Genomic DNA, 15,079 nt, shown 5'->3' with positions numbered 1-15,079 from the left:
AGATAGTGAAATACAGGTGGTATGAATAAGTATGAGCAGTAGTAACGGCACCAGAAAAGTGCTTGCTGGCGTGTAGTTGATGGTGGTAATATTGCGGACAGTAGAGATGCAGTAAAACAGTAAACAAGCAGCGATAGCAGTATTTAGGAACAAGGCCTAGGGATCATACTTTCACTAGTGGACACTCTCAACATTGATCACATAACAGAATAAATAGATAAATGCTAGACTCTACACTCTCTTATTTGATGATGAACACCACTAACTGTGTAGGATTACACGAACCCTCAATGCCGGAGTTAACAAGCTCCACAATATTCAATGTTCATGTTTAAATAACCTTAGAGTGCATGACAGATCAACATAACCAAACCAAGTACTAACATAGCATGCACACTGTCACCTTCACGCTACGAAAGGAGGCATAGATCACATCAATATCATCATAGCAATAGTTAACTTCATAATCTACAAGAGATCACAATCATAGCCTACGCCAAGTACTACACGATGCACACACTCGTCACCATTACACCGTGCAGGAGGAATAAACTACTTTAATAACATCACTAGAGTAGCACACAGATAAATTGTGATACAAAACACATTGCAATCATAAATGGATATAAATAAGCACTTCACTATGTCATTCATAACAGTGAATAAGTATTCTGTGAAATATAGCCTAAGAGACCCACACGGTGCACACACTTGTCACCTTTACACACGTGGGACAAGGAGTCTCCGGAGATCACATAAGTAAAATCCACTTGACTAGCATAATGACATCTAGATTACAAGCATCATCATATGAATCTCAATCATGTAAGGCAGCTCATGAGATTATTGTATTGAAGTACATAGGAGAGAGATGAACCACATAGCTACCGGTACAGCCCCGAGCCTCGATGGAGAACTACTCCCTCCTCATGGGAGACAGCAGCGTTGATGAAGATGGCGGTGGTGTCGATGGAGGAGCCTTCCGGGGCACTTCCCCGTCCCGGCGGCGTGCCGGAACAGAGACTCCTGTCCCCCAGATCTTGGCTTCGCGATGGCGGCGGCTCTGGAAGGTTTTCTCTGGTTTCGTCGAACGTAATAGGGTTTTCGCGACGAAAACCTTAAGTAGGCGGAAGGGCAGCCTCGGAGGGGTCCTGGTGGGACCACACACTAGGCCGGCGCGGCCAGGGCTTGGGCCGCGCCGCCCTACTGTGTCCCCACCTCGTGGCCCCACTTCGTTTCCCCTTCGGACTTCCGGAAGCTTCGTGGAAAAATAGGACCCCGGGCGTTGATTTCGTCCAATTCCGAGAATATTTCCTTACTAGGATTTCCGGAACCAAAAACAGCAGTAAAACAGCAACTGGCCCTTCGGCATCTCGTCAATAGGTTAGTTCCAGAAAACGCATAAATATGACATATAATGTGTATAAAACATGTAGATATCATCAATAATGTGGCATGGAACATAAGAAATTATCGATACATCGGAGACGTATCAGCATCCCCAAGCTTAGTTCCTGCTCGTCCCGAGCAGGTAAACGATAACAAAGATAATTTCTGGAGTGACATGCCATCATAACCTTGATCATACTATTATAAACACATGTAATGAATGCAGCGATCAAAACAATGGCAATGACATGAGTAAACAACTGAATCATAAAGCAAAGACTTTTCATGAATAGTACTTTCAAGACAAGCATCAATAAGTCTTGCATAAGAGTTAACTCATAAAGCAATAAATTCATAGTAAAGGTATTGAAGCAACACAAAGGAAGATTAAGTTTTAGCGGTTGCTTTCAACTTATAACATGTATATCTCATGGATATTGTCAATGTAAAGTAATATAACAAGTGCAATATGCAAGTATGTAGGAATCAATGCACAGTTTACACAAGTGTTTGCTTCTTGAGGTGGAGAGAGATAGGTGAACAGACTCAACATAAAAGGTAAAAGAATGGCCCTTCGCAGAGGGAAGCATTGATTGCCATATTTGTGCTAGAGCTTTGGTTTTGAAAACATAAAGAGAGCATAATAAGTAAAATTTTGAGAGGTGTTTGTTGTTGTCAACGAATGGTAGTGGGCACTCTAACCCCCTTGCCAGACAAACCTTCAAAGAGCGGCTCCCATGAATTATTTTTATTTTTGGGTGGCACTCCTTCCAACCTTTCTTTCACAAACCATGGCTAACCGAATCCTCGGGTGCCTGAAAAGTTACAGGGAACAAAGTAGAGGTAGGGTATTTGGATCGCACAACCTCAACGTTGGCGTCCTCTCAATTATATAGCACAGCGATTACAGAGGTACAAACCGTATAGGCTAATACAATACTTGCCGTGTACAACATGGTAAGATCTAAACTAGAGAGGTTAGATTCTATCTCTAACTTAACGTGTTAATGTCAAAATCCTGTTGTTTATCATCCTCCCTCAATCTCAACCGGCTCCATAAGATTGAGATTGCGTCTAGATGCTTCAAATGACGGTAATGGAAGAGGCTTGGTGAAAATATCTGCCACTTGATCCTTCGAAGAGATGAATTTAATCTGAAGTTGTTTCCGAGCAACTCTTTCTCTAACAAAGTGAAAATCCACCTCAATATGCTTGGTACGAGCATGAAACACGGGATTAGAGCAGAGATACGTAGCTCCAATATTATCACACCATAGAACAGGTATACGCTTCTGAGAAAGACCCAGCTCCTTAAGAAGTGACTGTACCCAAATAACCTCAGCAGTAGCATTGGCAACTGCCTTATATTCTGACTCGGTGCTAGAACGTGATACTGTAGCTTGTTTTCGTGCATTCCAGGCGATCAAATTGCCACCATAGAATATGGCATATCCCCCCGTGGATCGCCGATCATCACTATTTCCAGCCCAATCCGCATCAGAAAAAGCAGACAACAAAGTGTCGGAGGTGCGCCGAAGAAGCAAGCCTTGACATATTGTAAGTTTGATAAACCGAAGAATGCGTTTGACAGCTACCCAATGAGGATCTCTTGGAGCATGCAGGTACTGACAAACCTTGTTGACCGCAAAGGAAATATCTGGACGTGTGAGGGTAAGATACTGCAAGCCGCCCACAATACTACGATAGCGAGTAGCATCATCATCAGAAAGAAGTGTACCCTCATTGGCAGATAGCTTATCAACAACTGTCATAGGAGTAGCAGCAGGAGTACATTTGAGCATGCCAGCTCGCTGAAGAAGATCCATAGCATACTTCTTTTGGACGAGAAGTAGACCACCAGCAGAACGACGATGAACCTCAATGCCAAGAAAATAGTGAAGAGGACCAAGATCCTTAACAGCAAACTCAGAGCGCATCTCAAGAATCAGTTTATCAGTTGCAGAATTAGAAGAGCTGACTACAATGATATCATCAACATAAACGAGTAAGAACATGGTAATACTAGGCCGGCGGAGAATGAATAATGAAGTATCAGCAGTGGATGCGCGAAAACCGAGAGAACCAAGAACACCACTGAGGCGAGCATGCCACGCCCGAGGTGCCTATTTAAGTCCATAAATAGCTTTCTGAAGTCGACATAAATGATGGGGACGAGAAGAATCCTCAAACCCTGGAGGCTGCCTCATGAACACTTCTTCCTCGAGAATTCCATTCAAAAAGGCATTCTGTATATCAAGTTGTCGAAGATGCCAACCTTGAGACACTGCAAGAGATAGAAGTAGGCGAATGGTGGTATGCTTAACAACTGGACTGAACGTATCCTCGTAGTCCTGACCATACCGCTGCCGAAAACCTTTCGCCACTAGCCGTGCCTTATAGCGCTCAACGGATCCATCAGAATTTTGCTTGACCTTAAACACCCATTTAGAGTCAATCACATTTATACCTGGAGAAGGAGGAACAAGCGTCCAAGTACCATTCTTCATCAGCGCAGAAAATTCTGTGTTCATAGCATCTTTCCAGTGTACCGTACTGAGAGCATCCTGGAGATTACGTGGTTCAGCAGTAGCACGCGAGGCTGCATGGGACATGCAAATCGCTGTCCAGGCGACCGTGCCGTCGGTCCTCTGCTTTGGCTGACGAAGACCATGTTGAAGCTTGGTAATCGCCCGTGTAGGCTCGGGGGGCGGAGGAGCTGGCGAGGCAGTGTGGGCTGGAGTTTGTCCAGCTGATGAAGAGTCCGTAGCACCCGGGGACAGGTCCAGGCGACGCGGTTGAAGAGGCCCCAGTCCATGGGCCGAAACGGGCGAGGCCACAGTAGGCGTCGCGGGTGAAGCTGGTTCGGCAGCCGAGCCAGACCCAGCATGATCAGGCACGGCGTGCGACGAAGCGCCATGCAGATCGTCGTACACGGAAGAACCAGCGTTAGCGTCAGACGAGAGGAGTTCCAAAGTAGCTCCACGTCCAGTTCCTGCACCGTGGTTAGGCAAAAGCAAGGATGTATGTGCAATATCATCAAATTGGCCAGTATGAGGAGTAGAATGATTTGGAGAGTCACAAGACGTATTGGGAAGCTGAGAAAACGGAAACACTCCTTCGTCAAAGACAACGTCACGGGATATGTAGACTCTATTAGTGGGCACATGGAGACACTTATAACCTTTATGCAAGGAGCTATACCCAAGGAACACACATTTTTTTGACCGAAACTCAAGCTTTCTCTTATTGTAAGGCCGAAGATGAGGCCAACATGCGCATCCAAACACACGGAGAAAGGTGTAATCCGGTTTCTCACCAAGAAGACGTTCCAAGGGAGTTTTCATGTTGATGACACGGCTAGGAAGTCGATTAATGAGAAAACAGGCCGTGGAAAACGCATCACTCCAAAAGCGAAAAGGAACGGATGCATGGGCAAGAAGGGTTAAACCCGTTTCGACAATGTGTTGATGTTTCCTCTCAGCAGTGCCATTTTGTTGATGTGTATGCGGACAAGAGACACGATGAGAGATGCCAATATTACTAAAAAATTGGTTGAGTTTAATGTACTCGCCTCCCCAATCAGTCTGCACATGGATAATTTTCTTGTTGAGGAGACGTTCAACATGGCGTTGGAATTGCATAAACACATCAAAGACATCATTTTTGCGTTTAAGAAGATATAACCAAGTGAAACGACTATAACCATCAATAAAGCTTACATAGTATGTGTGTCCACTAACAGAAGTTTGGGCAGGACCCCAAACATCAGAATAGATAATCTCTAAAGGTGCTGAAACGACATGACTAGAAAGAGAAAAAGGTAATTGGTGACTCTTGCCCTGTTGACAAGCATCACAAACTCCACTATGATGCGAACTCGACGAAGGAAGATGACGATGATGTAAGATGTGTTGAACTATCGGTGTTGATGGATGTCCTAAACGGCAGTGCCACTTATCACGTGACACCTTTATTCCACTGAAGACTTGTTTTGCAGGAGAGTCATCAAGACGGTAGAGACCACCGTAACACCCACCACTAAGAAGGATGGCCCTCGTGTCCCGGTCCTTGACAAGAAAAAAATTAGGGTGAAACTCAATAAAAACTCTATTATCGATAGTAAACCTACGAACAGATAGGAGACTACGAGTAACAGAAGGAACATGCAAGACACCCTTAAGGAGTAAAGAATATGATGACGGAGTGGGGAGTCGAGAATGGCCAATGTGATGAATATGCATACCAGTCCCGTTTGCCGCATGCACTTGGTCAGTGCCACGGTAGTTCTCCTTCACCGTAAGCTTGTCCAGTTGGTGCGTGAGGTGGTCGGTGGCGCCGGTGTCCATATACCAGCCGGAGTCGACAGAATATGAGCTCGTCTGTCCATGAGTAGTAGCAGCAGCAACTTGTCGATCCATGTAGCGACCGTCGTTGTCGACGCCGAGGTAGTCTTGCTTGAAGCGCTTGAAACAGCTAGATGCCTTATGACCCGGTTTGTCACAGATCTGACAAACGGGGCGGTTACCACTGCCACTGCCGGCGCCAGAACGTGCGCCACGATCAGAGGCGTTAGCTCGGTCTCCACCGCTGCCAGTACGATAGTCCATGCGATCGCCTTGGCGTGGACCAGTGTTGCCGCTCGAGTAGCCCGAGCCAGAGCCGGGCCCGGCCTGTTTGGTGATGTAGTTAGGCCGGGGCATGTTGCGGGGATCTGGGCCAGCGCGGTAGTCCTGACGGTACCCAGACTTCCCTTGGTTGCGGAAGGACGCATTGGCGGGCTGGAATCCACCATGATCGCCAGTGCCATGCAGCGTCGCCTTGCGGCGCTCGACGCGCTGCTCGGTGCTAAGCATCTGGGCGAACAGATCGCGGAGCGGCATCGGTGTAGTTCTCGCCGAGACGACCTCAACCAGGGCGTCATAATCATCATCGAGCCCAGCCAGGAGGTAAGAGATGAACTGTTCCGGACGAAGAGGTTGTCCAATAGATGTTAGGGTATCTGCCATAGATTTCACCTTGTTGAAGTACGCAGTGACGGAGAGGTCCAGCTTCTTCACTTCCGAGAGCGCACGGCAGATTTGCATACCACGCGCGGAAGATTGCGAGGAGAAGCTTGCGTCAAGGGTCGTCCAAGCGTCCAAGGCAGACGCGGCGAAGAGAATCATGCCCTGCACGACTTCAGTGGAGGTTGCCATGATGACAGAGAGGAGCGCGGAGTCCTGCTGGTGCCAGGCGGTGAAGAGCGGGTTGTGGAGGCGGCGAGGAGCGGCAGCATCTTCCGCGGCCTTTGGGTTGTCGATGTACTCGGGCGGGCACGGAAAACTGCCGTCGATGAAGCCCGTGAGCAGGTGACTGCGAAGGATGGGCGCCACCTGCGCCCTCCAGTAGAGGTAATTCTCGGGACCGAGCCGAGTGGTGATCAGGGGCGCGAAGTTGAATGGCGCCTGAGTTGGAGAAGAAGACGTCGAGCCAGCGTAGAAACTCAGCGACGCGTTCGGCAGCTTGGAGGGGACGCTTGATGAAGACCCGGACGACACCACGCTGTGCGATGGAGAGGTTTCCATTGGAGAGGTTTTAGATGGGATCTAAGAGTAGATGAGCCGTGGCTCTGATACCATGAAAAGTTACAGGGAACAAAGTAGAGGTAGGGTATTTGGATCGCACAACCTCAACGTTGGCGTCCTCTCAATTATATAGCACAGCGATTACAGAGGTACAAACCGTATAGGCTAAGACAATACTTGCCGTGTACAACATGGTAAGATCTAAACTAGAGAGGTTAGATTCTATCTCTAACTTAACGTGTTAATGTCAAAATCCTGTTGTTTATCAGTGCCTGCCAACAATCTCATACCATGAAGGAGTGCCTTTTTATTTTAGTTTTATTATGATGACACTCCTCCCCACCTTTGCTTTATCAAGCCATGGCTAACCGAATCCTTCGGGTGCCGTCCAACAATCACATACCATGGAGGAGTGTCTATTTAGGTTAATTAATTTGGGACTGGGAATCCCATTGCCAGCTCTTTTTGCAAAATTATTGGATAAGCGGATGAAGCCACTAGTCCATTGGTGAAAGTTGCCCAATAAGAATGAAAGATAAACACCACGTACTTCCTCATGAGCTATAAAACATTGACACAAATCAGAGGTGATAAATTTTGAATTATTTAAAGGTAGCACTCAAGAAATTTACTTTGGAATGGCGGAGAAATACCATGTAGTAGGTAGGTATGGTGGACACAAATGGCATAGTGGTTGGCTCAAGGATTTTGGATGCATGAGAAGTATTCCCTCTCGATACAAAGTTTAGGCTAGCAAGGTTATTTGAAACAAACACAAGGATGAACCGGTGCAGCAAAACTCACATAAAAGACATATTGTAAACATTATAAGACTCTACACCGTCTTCCTTGTTGTTCAAAACTCAATACTAGAAATTATCTAGACTTTAGAGAGACCAAATATGCAAACCAAATTTAGCAAGCTCTAGGTGTTTCTTCATTAATGGGTGCAAAGTATATGATGCAAGAGCTTAAACATGAGCACAACAATTGCCAAGTATCAAATTATCCAAGACATTTTATCAATTACCACATGTAGCATTTCCCGTTTCCAACCATATAACAATTAACGAAGCAGTTCAACCTTCGCCATGAACATTATGAGCTAAGAACACATGTGTTCATATGAACCAACGGAGCGTGTCTCTCTCCCACACAAGCATGATGGATCATATTTTATTCAAACAAAAACAAAAACAAACAGACGCTCCAAGTAAAGTACATAAGATGTGACCGAATAAAAATATAGTTTCAAGGGAGGAACCTGATAAATTTGTCGATGAAGAAGGGGATGCCTTGGGAATCCCCAAGCTTAGACGCTTGAGTCTTCTTGAAATATGCAGGGATGAACCACCGGGGCATCCCCAAGCTTAGACTTTTCACTCTTCTTGATCGTAGTATATCATCCTCCTCTCTTGACCCTTGAAAACTTCCTCCACACCAAACTCGAAACAAACTCATTAGAGGGTTAGTGCATAATCAAAAACTCACATGTTCAGAGGTGACACAATCATTCTTAACACTTCGGACATTGCTCAAAGCTACTGGAAGTTAATGGAACAAAGAAATCCATCCAACATAGCAAAAGAAGCAATGCGAAATAAAAGGCAGAATCTGTCAAAACAGAACAGTCCGTAAAGACGAATTTTATTGAGGCACCAGACTTGCTCAAATGAAAATGCTCAAATTGAATGAAAGTTGCGTACATATCTGAGGATCACTCACGTAAATTGGAATAATTTTCTGAGTTTCCTGCAGAGAATTAGGCCCAGATTCGTGACAGCAAGAAATCTGTTTCTGCGCAGTAATCCAAATCTAGTATTGACTTTACTATCAAAGACTTTACTTGGCACAACAATGCAACAAAATTAAGATAAGGAGAGGTTGCTACAGTAGTAACAACTTCCAAGACACAAATATAAAATAAAAGTACTGTAGCAAAATAAACACATGGGTTATCTCCCAAGAAGTTCTTTCTTCATAGCCATTAAGATGGGCTCAGCGAGTTTTAATGATGCACTCGCAAGAAATAGTATTTGAAGCAAAAGAGAGCATCAAGAGGCAAATTCAAAACACATTTAAGTCTAACATGCTTCCTATGCATAGGAATCTTGTAAATAAACAAGTTCATGAAGAGCAAAGTGACAAGCATAGGAAGATAAAACAAGTGTAGCTTCAAAAATTTCAGCACATAGAGAGGCATTTTAGTAACGTGAAAATTTCTACAACCATATTTTCCTCTCTCATAATAACTTTCAGTAGCATCATGAGCAAACTCAACAATATAACTATCACATAAAGCATTCTTATCATGAGTCTCATGCATAAAATTATTACTACTCCCAACATAAGCATAATCAATTTTATTAGTAATAGTGGGAGCAAATTCAACAAAGTAGCTATCATTATTATTTTCATCATCAAATATAGGAGGCATATTGTAATCGTAATCAAATTTATCCTCCATAACAGGTGGTACTAAAAGACTACTATCATTATAATCATCATAAATAGGAGGCAAAGTATCATCAAAGTAAATTTTCTCCTCAATGCTTGGGGGACTAAAAAGATCATGAAAACCAGCTTCCCCATGCTTAGAACTTTCTATATCATTATCAACAATGGTGTTCAAAGCGTTCAAACTAATATTACTACCAGCATGCAAATAAGATTCCATAGGTTTTTTAATTTTCGCATCAAACAATCCATGTTTTAAATCAGGAAATAGAATAAGAAGCTCATTTTTCTCCATTATGCCAAACTAGTGTAAACAAGAAACAAAAAGATGCAATTGCAGGATCTAAAGGAAATAGCTTCGAGCACACACACAACGGCGCCAGAAAAGTACTTTACCTGGGACCGGAGTATGAGTGCCTTTTACCTTTCCTCCCGGCAACGGCGCCGGAAAAGTGCTTGATGTCTACGGGAGCTTCTATTCTTGTAGACGAGTGTTGGGCCTCCAAGAGCGAGAGGTTTGTAGAACGGCGGCAAGTTTCCCTTAAGTGGATCACCCAAGGTTTATCGAACTCAGAGAGGAAGAGGTCAAAGATATCCCTCTCAGGCAACCCTGCAACCACAAAGCAAGAAGTCTCTTGTGTCCCCAACACACCTAATAGGTGCACTAATTCGGCGAAGAGATAGTGAAATACAGGTGGTATGAATATGTATGAGCAGTAGTAACGGCACCAGAAAAGTGCTTGCTAGCGTGTAGTTGATGGTGGTAATATTGCGGACAGTAGAGATGCAGTAAAACAGTAAACAAGCAGCGATAGCGATATTTAGGAACAAGGCCTAGGGATCATACTTTCACTAGTGGACACTCTCAACATTGATCACATAACATAATAAATAGATAAATGCTAGACTCTACACTCTCTTGTTGGATGATGAACACCACTAACTCGTGTAGGATTACACGAACCCTCAATGCCGGAGTTAACAAGCTCCACAATTTTCGATGTTCATGTTTAAATAACCTTAGAGTGCATGACGAGATCAACATAACCAAACCAAGTACTAACATAGCATGCACACTCGTCACCTTCACGCTACGAAAGGAGGCATAGATCACATCAATACCATCATAGCAATAGTTAACTTCATAATCTACAAGAGATCACAATCATAGCCTACGCCAAGTACTACACGATGCACACACTTGTCACCATTACACCGTGCGGGAGGAATAAACTACTTTAATAACATCACTAGAGTAGCACACAGATAAATTGTGATACAAAACACATTGCAATCATAAAGGGATATAAATAAGCACTTCACTATGCCATTCATAACAGTGAATAAGTATTACGTGAAATATAGCCTAAGAGACCCACACGGTGCACACACTTGTCACCTTTACACACGTGGGATAAGGAGTCTCCGGAGATCACATAAGTAAAATCCACTTGACTAGCATAATGACATCTAGATTACAAGCATCATCATATGAATCTCAATCATGTAAGGCAGCTCATGAGATTATTGTATTGAAGTTCATAGGAGAGAGATGAACCACATAGCTACCGGTACAGCCCCGAGCCTCGATGGAGAACTACTCCCTCCTCATGGGAGACAGCAGCGTTGATGAAGATGGCGGTGGTCGATGGAGGAGCCTTCCGGGGGCACTTCCCCGTCCCGGCGGCGTGCCGGAACAGAGACTCATGTCCCCAGATCTTGGCTTCGCGATGGCGGCGGCTCTGGAAGGTTTTCTCTGGTTTCGTCGAACGTAATAGGGTTTTCGCGACGGAGACCTTAAGTAGGCGGAAGGGCAGCCTCGGAGGGGTCCTGGTGGGACCACACACTAGGCCGGCGCGGCCGGGGCTTGGGCCGCGCCGCCCTACTGTGTCCCCACCTCGTGGTCCCACTTCGTTTCCCCTTCGGACTTCTGGAAGCTTCGTGGAAAAATAGGACCCTAGGCGTTGATTTCGTCCAATTCCGAGAATATTTCCTTACTAGGATTTCTGGAACCAAAAATAGCAGAAAACAGCAACTGGTCCTTCGGCATCTCGTCAATAGGTTAGTTCCGGAAAACGCATAAATATGACATATAATGTGTATAAAACATGTAGATATCATCAATAATGTGGCATGGAACATAAGAAATTATCGATACGTCGGAGACGTATCACTTACTCCCACGCGGCCCTATATGGGCCTGGTTTTTCGGCCCAAAATTGGAGTGTTGCTTTTTTTAAAGAAATCTACAGTGTTTTTTTTCCAGATTGTAATAATTAGATAAAAATTTGTTGTAAACTCACACGACATAATTTGTAAGATTTTTCTAAGTGATATGTTACGAAAATGTGTGCTTCTTGATATGTTGTAAACACAAGACTTTTTTGTTGTAATTATTTGTGATATTTGGTGTAATTGTTTTAGTCATGGACACTTTTTTTCGTAGAGATGTTGTATATGTTCGTTAATTTTGTAACAATTGCATATAAAAGTTATAGAGAAAGCATGTCAGAGATGTTGTAATGATCAACTGGACGTTTGCCATAAATTATTTTGTTGTAATCGCCAATAATTTTTGGTAAAATAGTTGGTGATTTTTGTTGTAATTGGATATATATAAAATGTGTTATTTTTAACCAAATTTTCACAGCCACGAACACATGTTTTTTGTTGTTATAGCTTTTGATTTTTTATTGTAATTGCTGTCAATTTTTGTTGTAAACCAACCTATAGCAAAACAATTGTTGTTTAACCACTTTTTTATAAGACTATTTGTTTACATTTTTGTAATTTTTTTGTTGTAATAGTACATATGTTTTGTAAGCGGAGTGAGAGATTTTGTTGCAATACTATGTATGAGACTCGAATCAGTCGTCTAGCGGCAGTTTTGTCATAAATATTGAGAAGGCCAGGCCCAAAGAAACATACCCTTTCGGGTTAACTGGGTATGTAAGGATTGCGGGTTGAGTTTACAGAAAATCGGGGGGTCAAATGCAAAAATTACGTCGAGGGTGATTTTGAACGTCGAATGACAATCGTGCGGCGCGGAGAACAACCGATTTTTAGGCTTCCCATCACTCGACCGACGCGTAGCGTTACCCCAAGAAAAAGGGCAGCGCTCAGCGTCGGTCGCCCGACGTGGGCTGCTAAAATCGGTTGTTGTCCCGGCCGTTGGATCGCAAACGTTTTGCATTTTAGCACCTCAAGTTTTGAGAAATCAACCCGCCGTCCCACCAAACCATAACGTGTATATCCTGCTGCCCCTAACTATCTTGGTATTCACATAAAATGCCACCATGGTGATTTATTATTAGAACAGAGAGTTTTACAACAAAAACCTCTCACCCTGTGTACAATTTTTTTCGATATTACAACAAAAGCGGCACATCATTTTTAAAAAAGTAAATGTTACAGAAAGAGGTTAAACAACAATATTTTTGCTATAGATTGATTTACCACAAAAATCACTAGCTATTTTCACAAAAAATGCAACGTATTACAACAAATAAAAATGATTGTGTGTTTACATACAATTTCAGCACTAATCATTATATGTACCGTACATACATTTACAACAAATTATCAATATATTTACAATAATAATTAACAACAAAAACAAATTTTTTATTTGGGTGTTTACAATAATAGTCAGTTTTCCATGCAAGAAGTATCTTTACAACAAATCAGTAACATATTTACAACAATAGTTAATAACAAAAAACAATAAATAATTAAGGCGTTTACAACAAATAGTCGGCAACAGTTTTAACAGTACAACAACAATTCCCATGTCAAAGCTATATTTACAACAAATCACCAATATATTTACAATAAATAATTAACAACAAAACAACAAAAAAAGCTGTATCCGCATCCCCACACCACCTTTGCCATTTCCTCTCTCCTGCGCCGGCGGCAGCTCCGTCGTTGACAACACTCACCGGGGGTCGCTCGCCGGGGGAGAGCAGGGGCCGCTCGCCGGGGAGAAGCAGAGGCGGCATGCTCGCTGGGCGGCGCACTCGCCGGGGGAGGTACAGGGGCTCCCGGAAGAGGAGAAGGGCGTGAGGCTCGCCGGGGGAGGGGGGGCAGGGGCCGCTCGCCGGGAGGAGCAGGGGCCGCTCGCCGGGGAGAAGCAGAGGCGGCATGCTCGCCGGGCAGCGCACTCGCCGGGGGAGGAACAGGGGCTTCCGAGGGAGGAGAAGGGCGTGAGGCTCGCCGGGGGAGGAGCAAGGCGGCGCGCTCGCCATGGAGGTCGGTAGGGCAGAGCTCGCTGCGGGGAGCACAGGCTGCGGTCCTTCATGAGAAGGTCAGAGAGATTGGGGGAGGAGAGGGATTGCGTGGTCACCGTGAAGATAAGGTGGTGGGACCCAGCAACGACCGATAATCAGCGCGTAATCGGGCGACAGATCTCAAGCGTTTTCCCAAGAAAAAACCCTCCTCAGGCGGAATCTGGGCTGACCGATCTACTGCCAAGCAAATAACGCAGTTTCTGTTTGTTGGTTCATGGTTCTGCCCTAGATATACGGAAGTTCAAAACCCGAGTGTCCAGAAAATACTCAACACGAAGACGAAGAGATCGAGAAGACAAGACGATGGCGACTTCCATCACGGCGAACTTCGGCGACGGCAACTACATGGTGGCGTTCGACGAGGACGACATCTTCACGACCTACACGGCGTCCGGGGACACCGTCAACAACTGGCTCAGCCTCATCTACCGCATCCACCGCCGCCGCCTCGACCGCCTCATCGTCGGCCTTGATGTGGAGTGGCGGCCCTCCTTCACGCGCGGCGTCCCGCGTGGCCCCGTCGCGCTGCTGCAGATCTGCGTCGGCCGCCGCTGCCTCGTCTTCCAGATCCTCCGCGCCGACTACATACCGGACGCCCTCCACGACTTCTTGGAGGACGACCGGTTCACCTTCGTCGGCGTCGGCATCCACGGCGACGTGGGCAAGCTGAGGCACGAGTACGGCCTTGAGGTGGGGAGCTGGCAGGACCTGCGGTACCTCGCGGCGGAGAAGCTGGAGAAGCCGGCGCTGGAGAGCGCCGGGCTGCAGACCCTGGTGTGGGAGGTCATGGACGTCTGGCCGGAGAAGCCGCGCCACGTGCGCGTTAGCGCCTGGGACGCGCCGCGGCTGACGGCGGAGCAGCTGATGTACGCGTGCGCCGACGCTTTCATGTCGTTCGAGGTCGGCCGGAGGCTCTACGATGACGACTACTAGGGAGAGGCGTCCAGGTTTTCTTGATCGTTTCATATGTTTCTTTTTTCGCCTGAGTTTGCTGGATTGATTATAATACATTTACATGCATTGTGAAATTGTATGTGCTTCAGTGGTGCACATGAGTGTTCTGTTTCTGTAATGTATCTCACTATCGAAGGCATAGGAAGCAATAGTGCTCGACGGAAACCACAAATTGATCGATCGTTTAAAAAAATGAAATTTAAAGTTTAAAAAAATCTGAAAATAAATTTAGGTGTCGACAATATTGTGTTCTACCAATATGTAAAATTGCAACTCCAAATACCTTATAATTGAGGCTGTACAAAAATAAAAAAAATCTAACATCTATAATAGTGAACATTACAAACTCTCGCAATCTTAAAATCTATCAGATTTGTTTGCAGCCTCGAATATATAGTACCTTGAGTTCAAATTTTGCACATTGAT

At 44.9% G+C, this 15,079-nt stretch overlaps 1 protein-coding gene across 1 annotated transcript; it reads left to right on the top strand.

The window, feature by feature from the left end:
- The first annotated feature begins 14,002 nt into the window (after positions 1-14,002).
- LOC124689955 (Werner Syndrome-like exonuclease) lies at positions 14,003-14,632 on the top strand. Its single transcript, XM_047223404.1, has one exon. It carries the CDS (start codon positions 14,003-14,005, stop codon positions 14,630-14,632), a length of 630 nt encoding a protein of 209 aa, XP_047079360.1.
- The last annotated feature ends 447 nt before the right edge of the window (positions 14,633-15,079 follow it).

The sequence above is a fragment of the Lolium rigidum genome, chromosome 2 (genome assembly GCF_022539505.1).
Source record: "Lolium rigidum isolate FL_2022 chromosome 2, APGP_CSIRO_Lrig_0.1, whole genome shotgun sequence".
Lineage (NCBI taxonomy): Eukaryota > Viridiplantae > Streptophyta > Magnoliopsida > Poales > Poaceae > Lolium > Lolium rigidum.
This window is presented reverse-complemented; position numbering and strand designations above follow the sequence as displayed.

Coding starts and splice junctions, on each gene's coding strand:
- LOC124689955 (XM_047223404.1), top strand. CDS start 14,003: ATGGCGACTTCCATCACGGCGAACTTCGGCGACGGCAACTACATGGTG.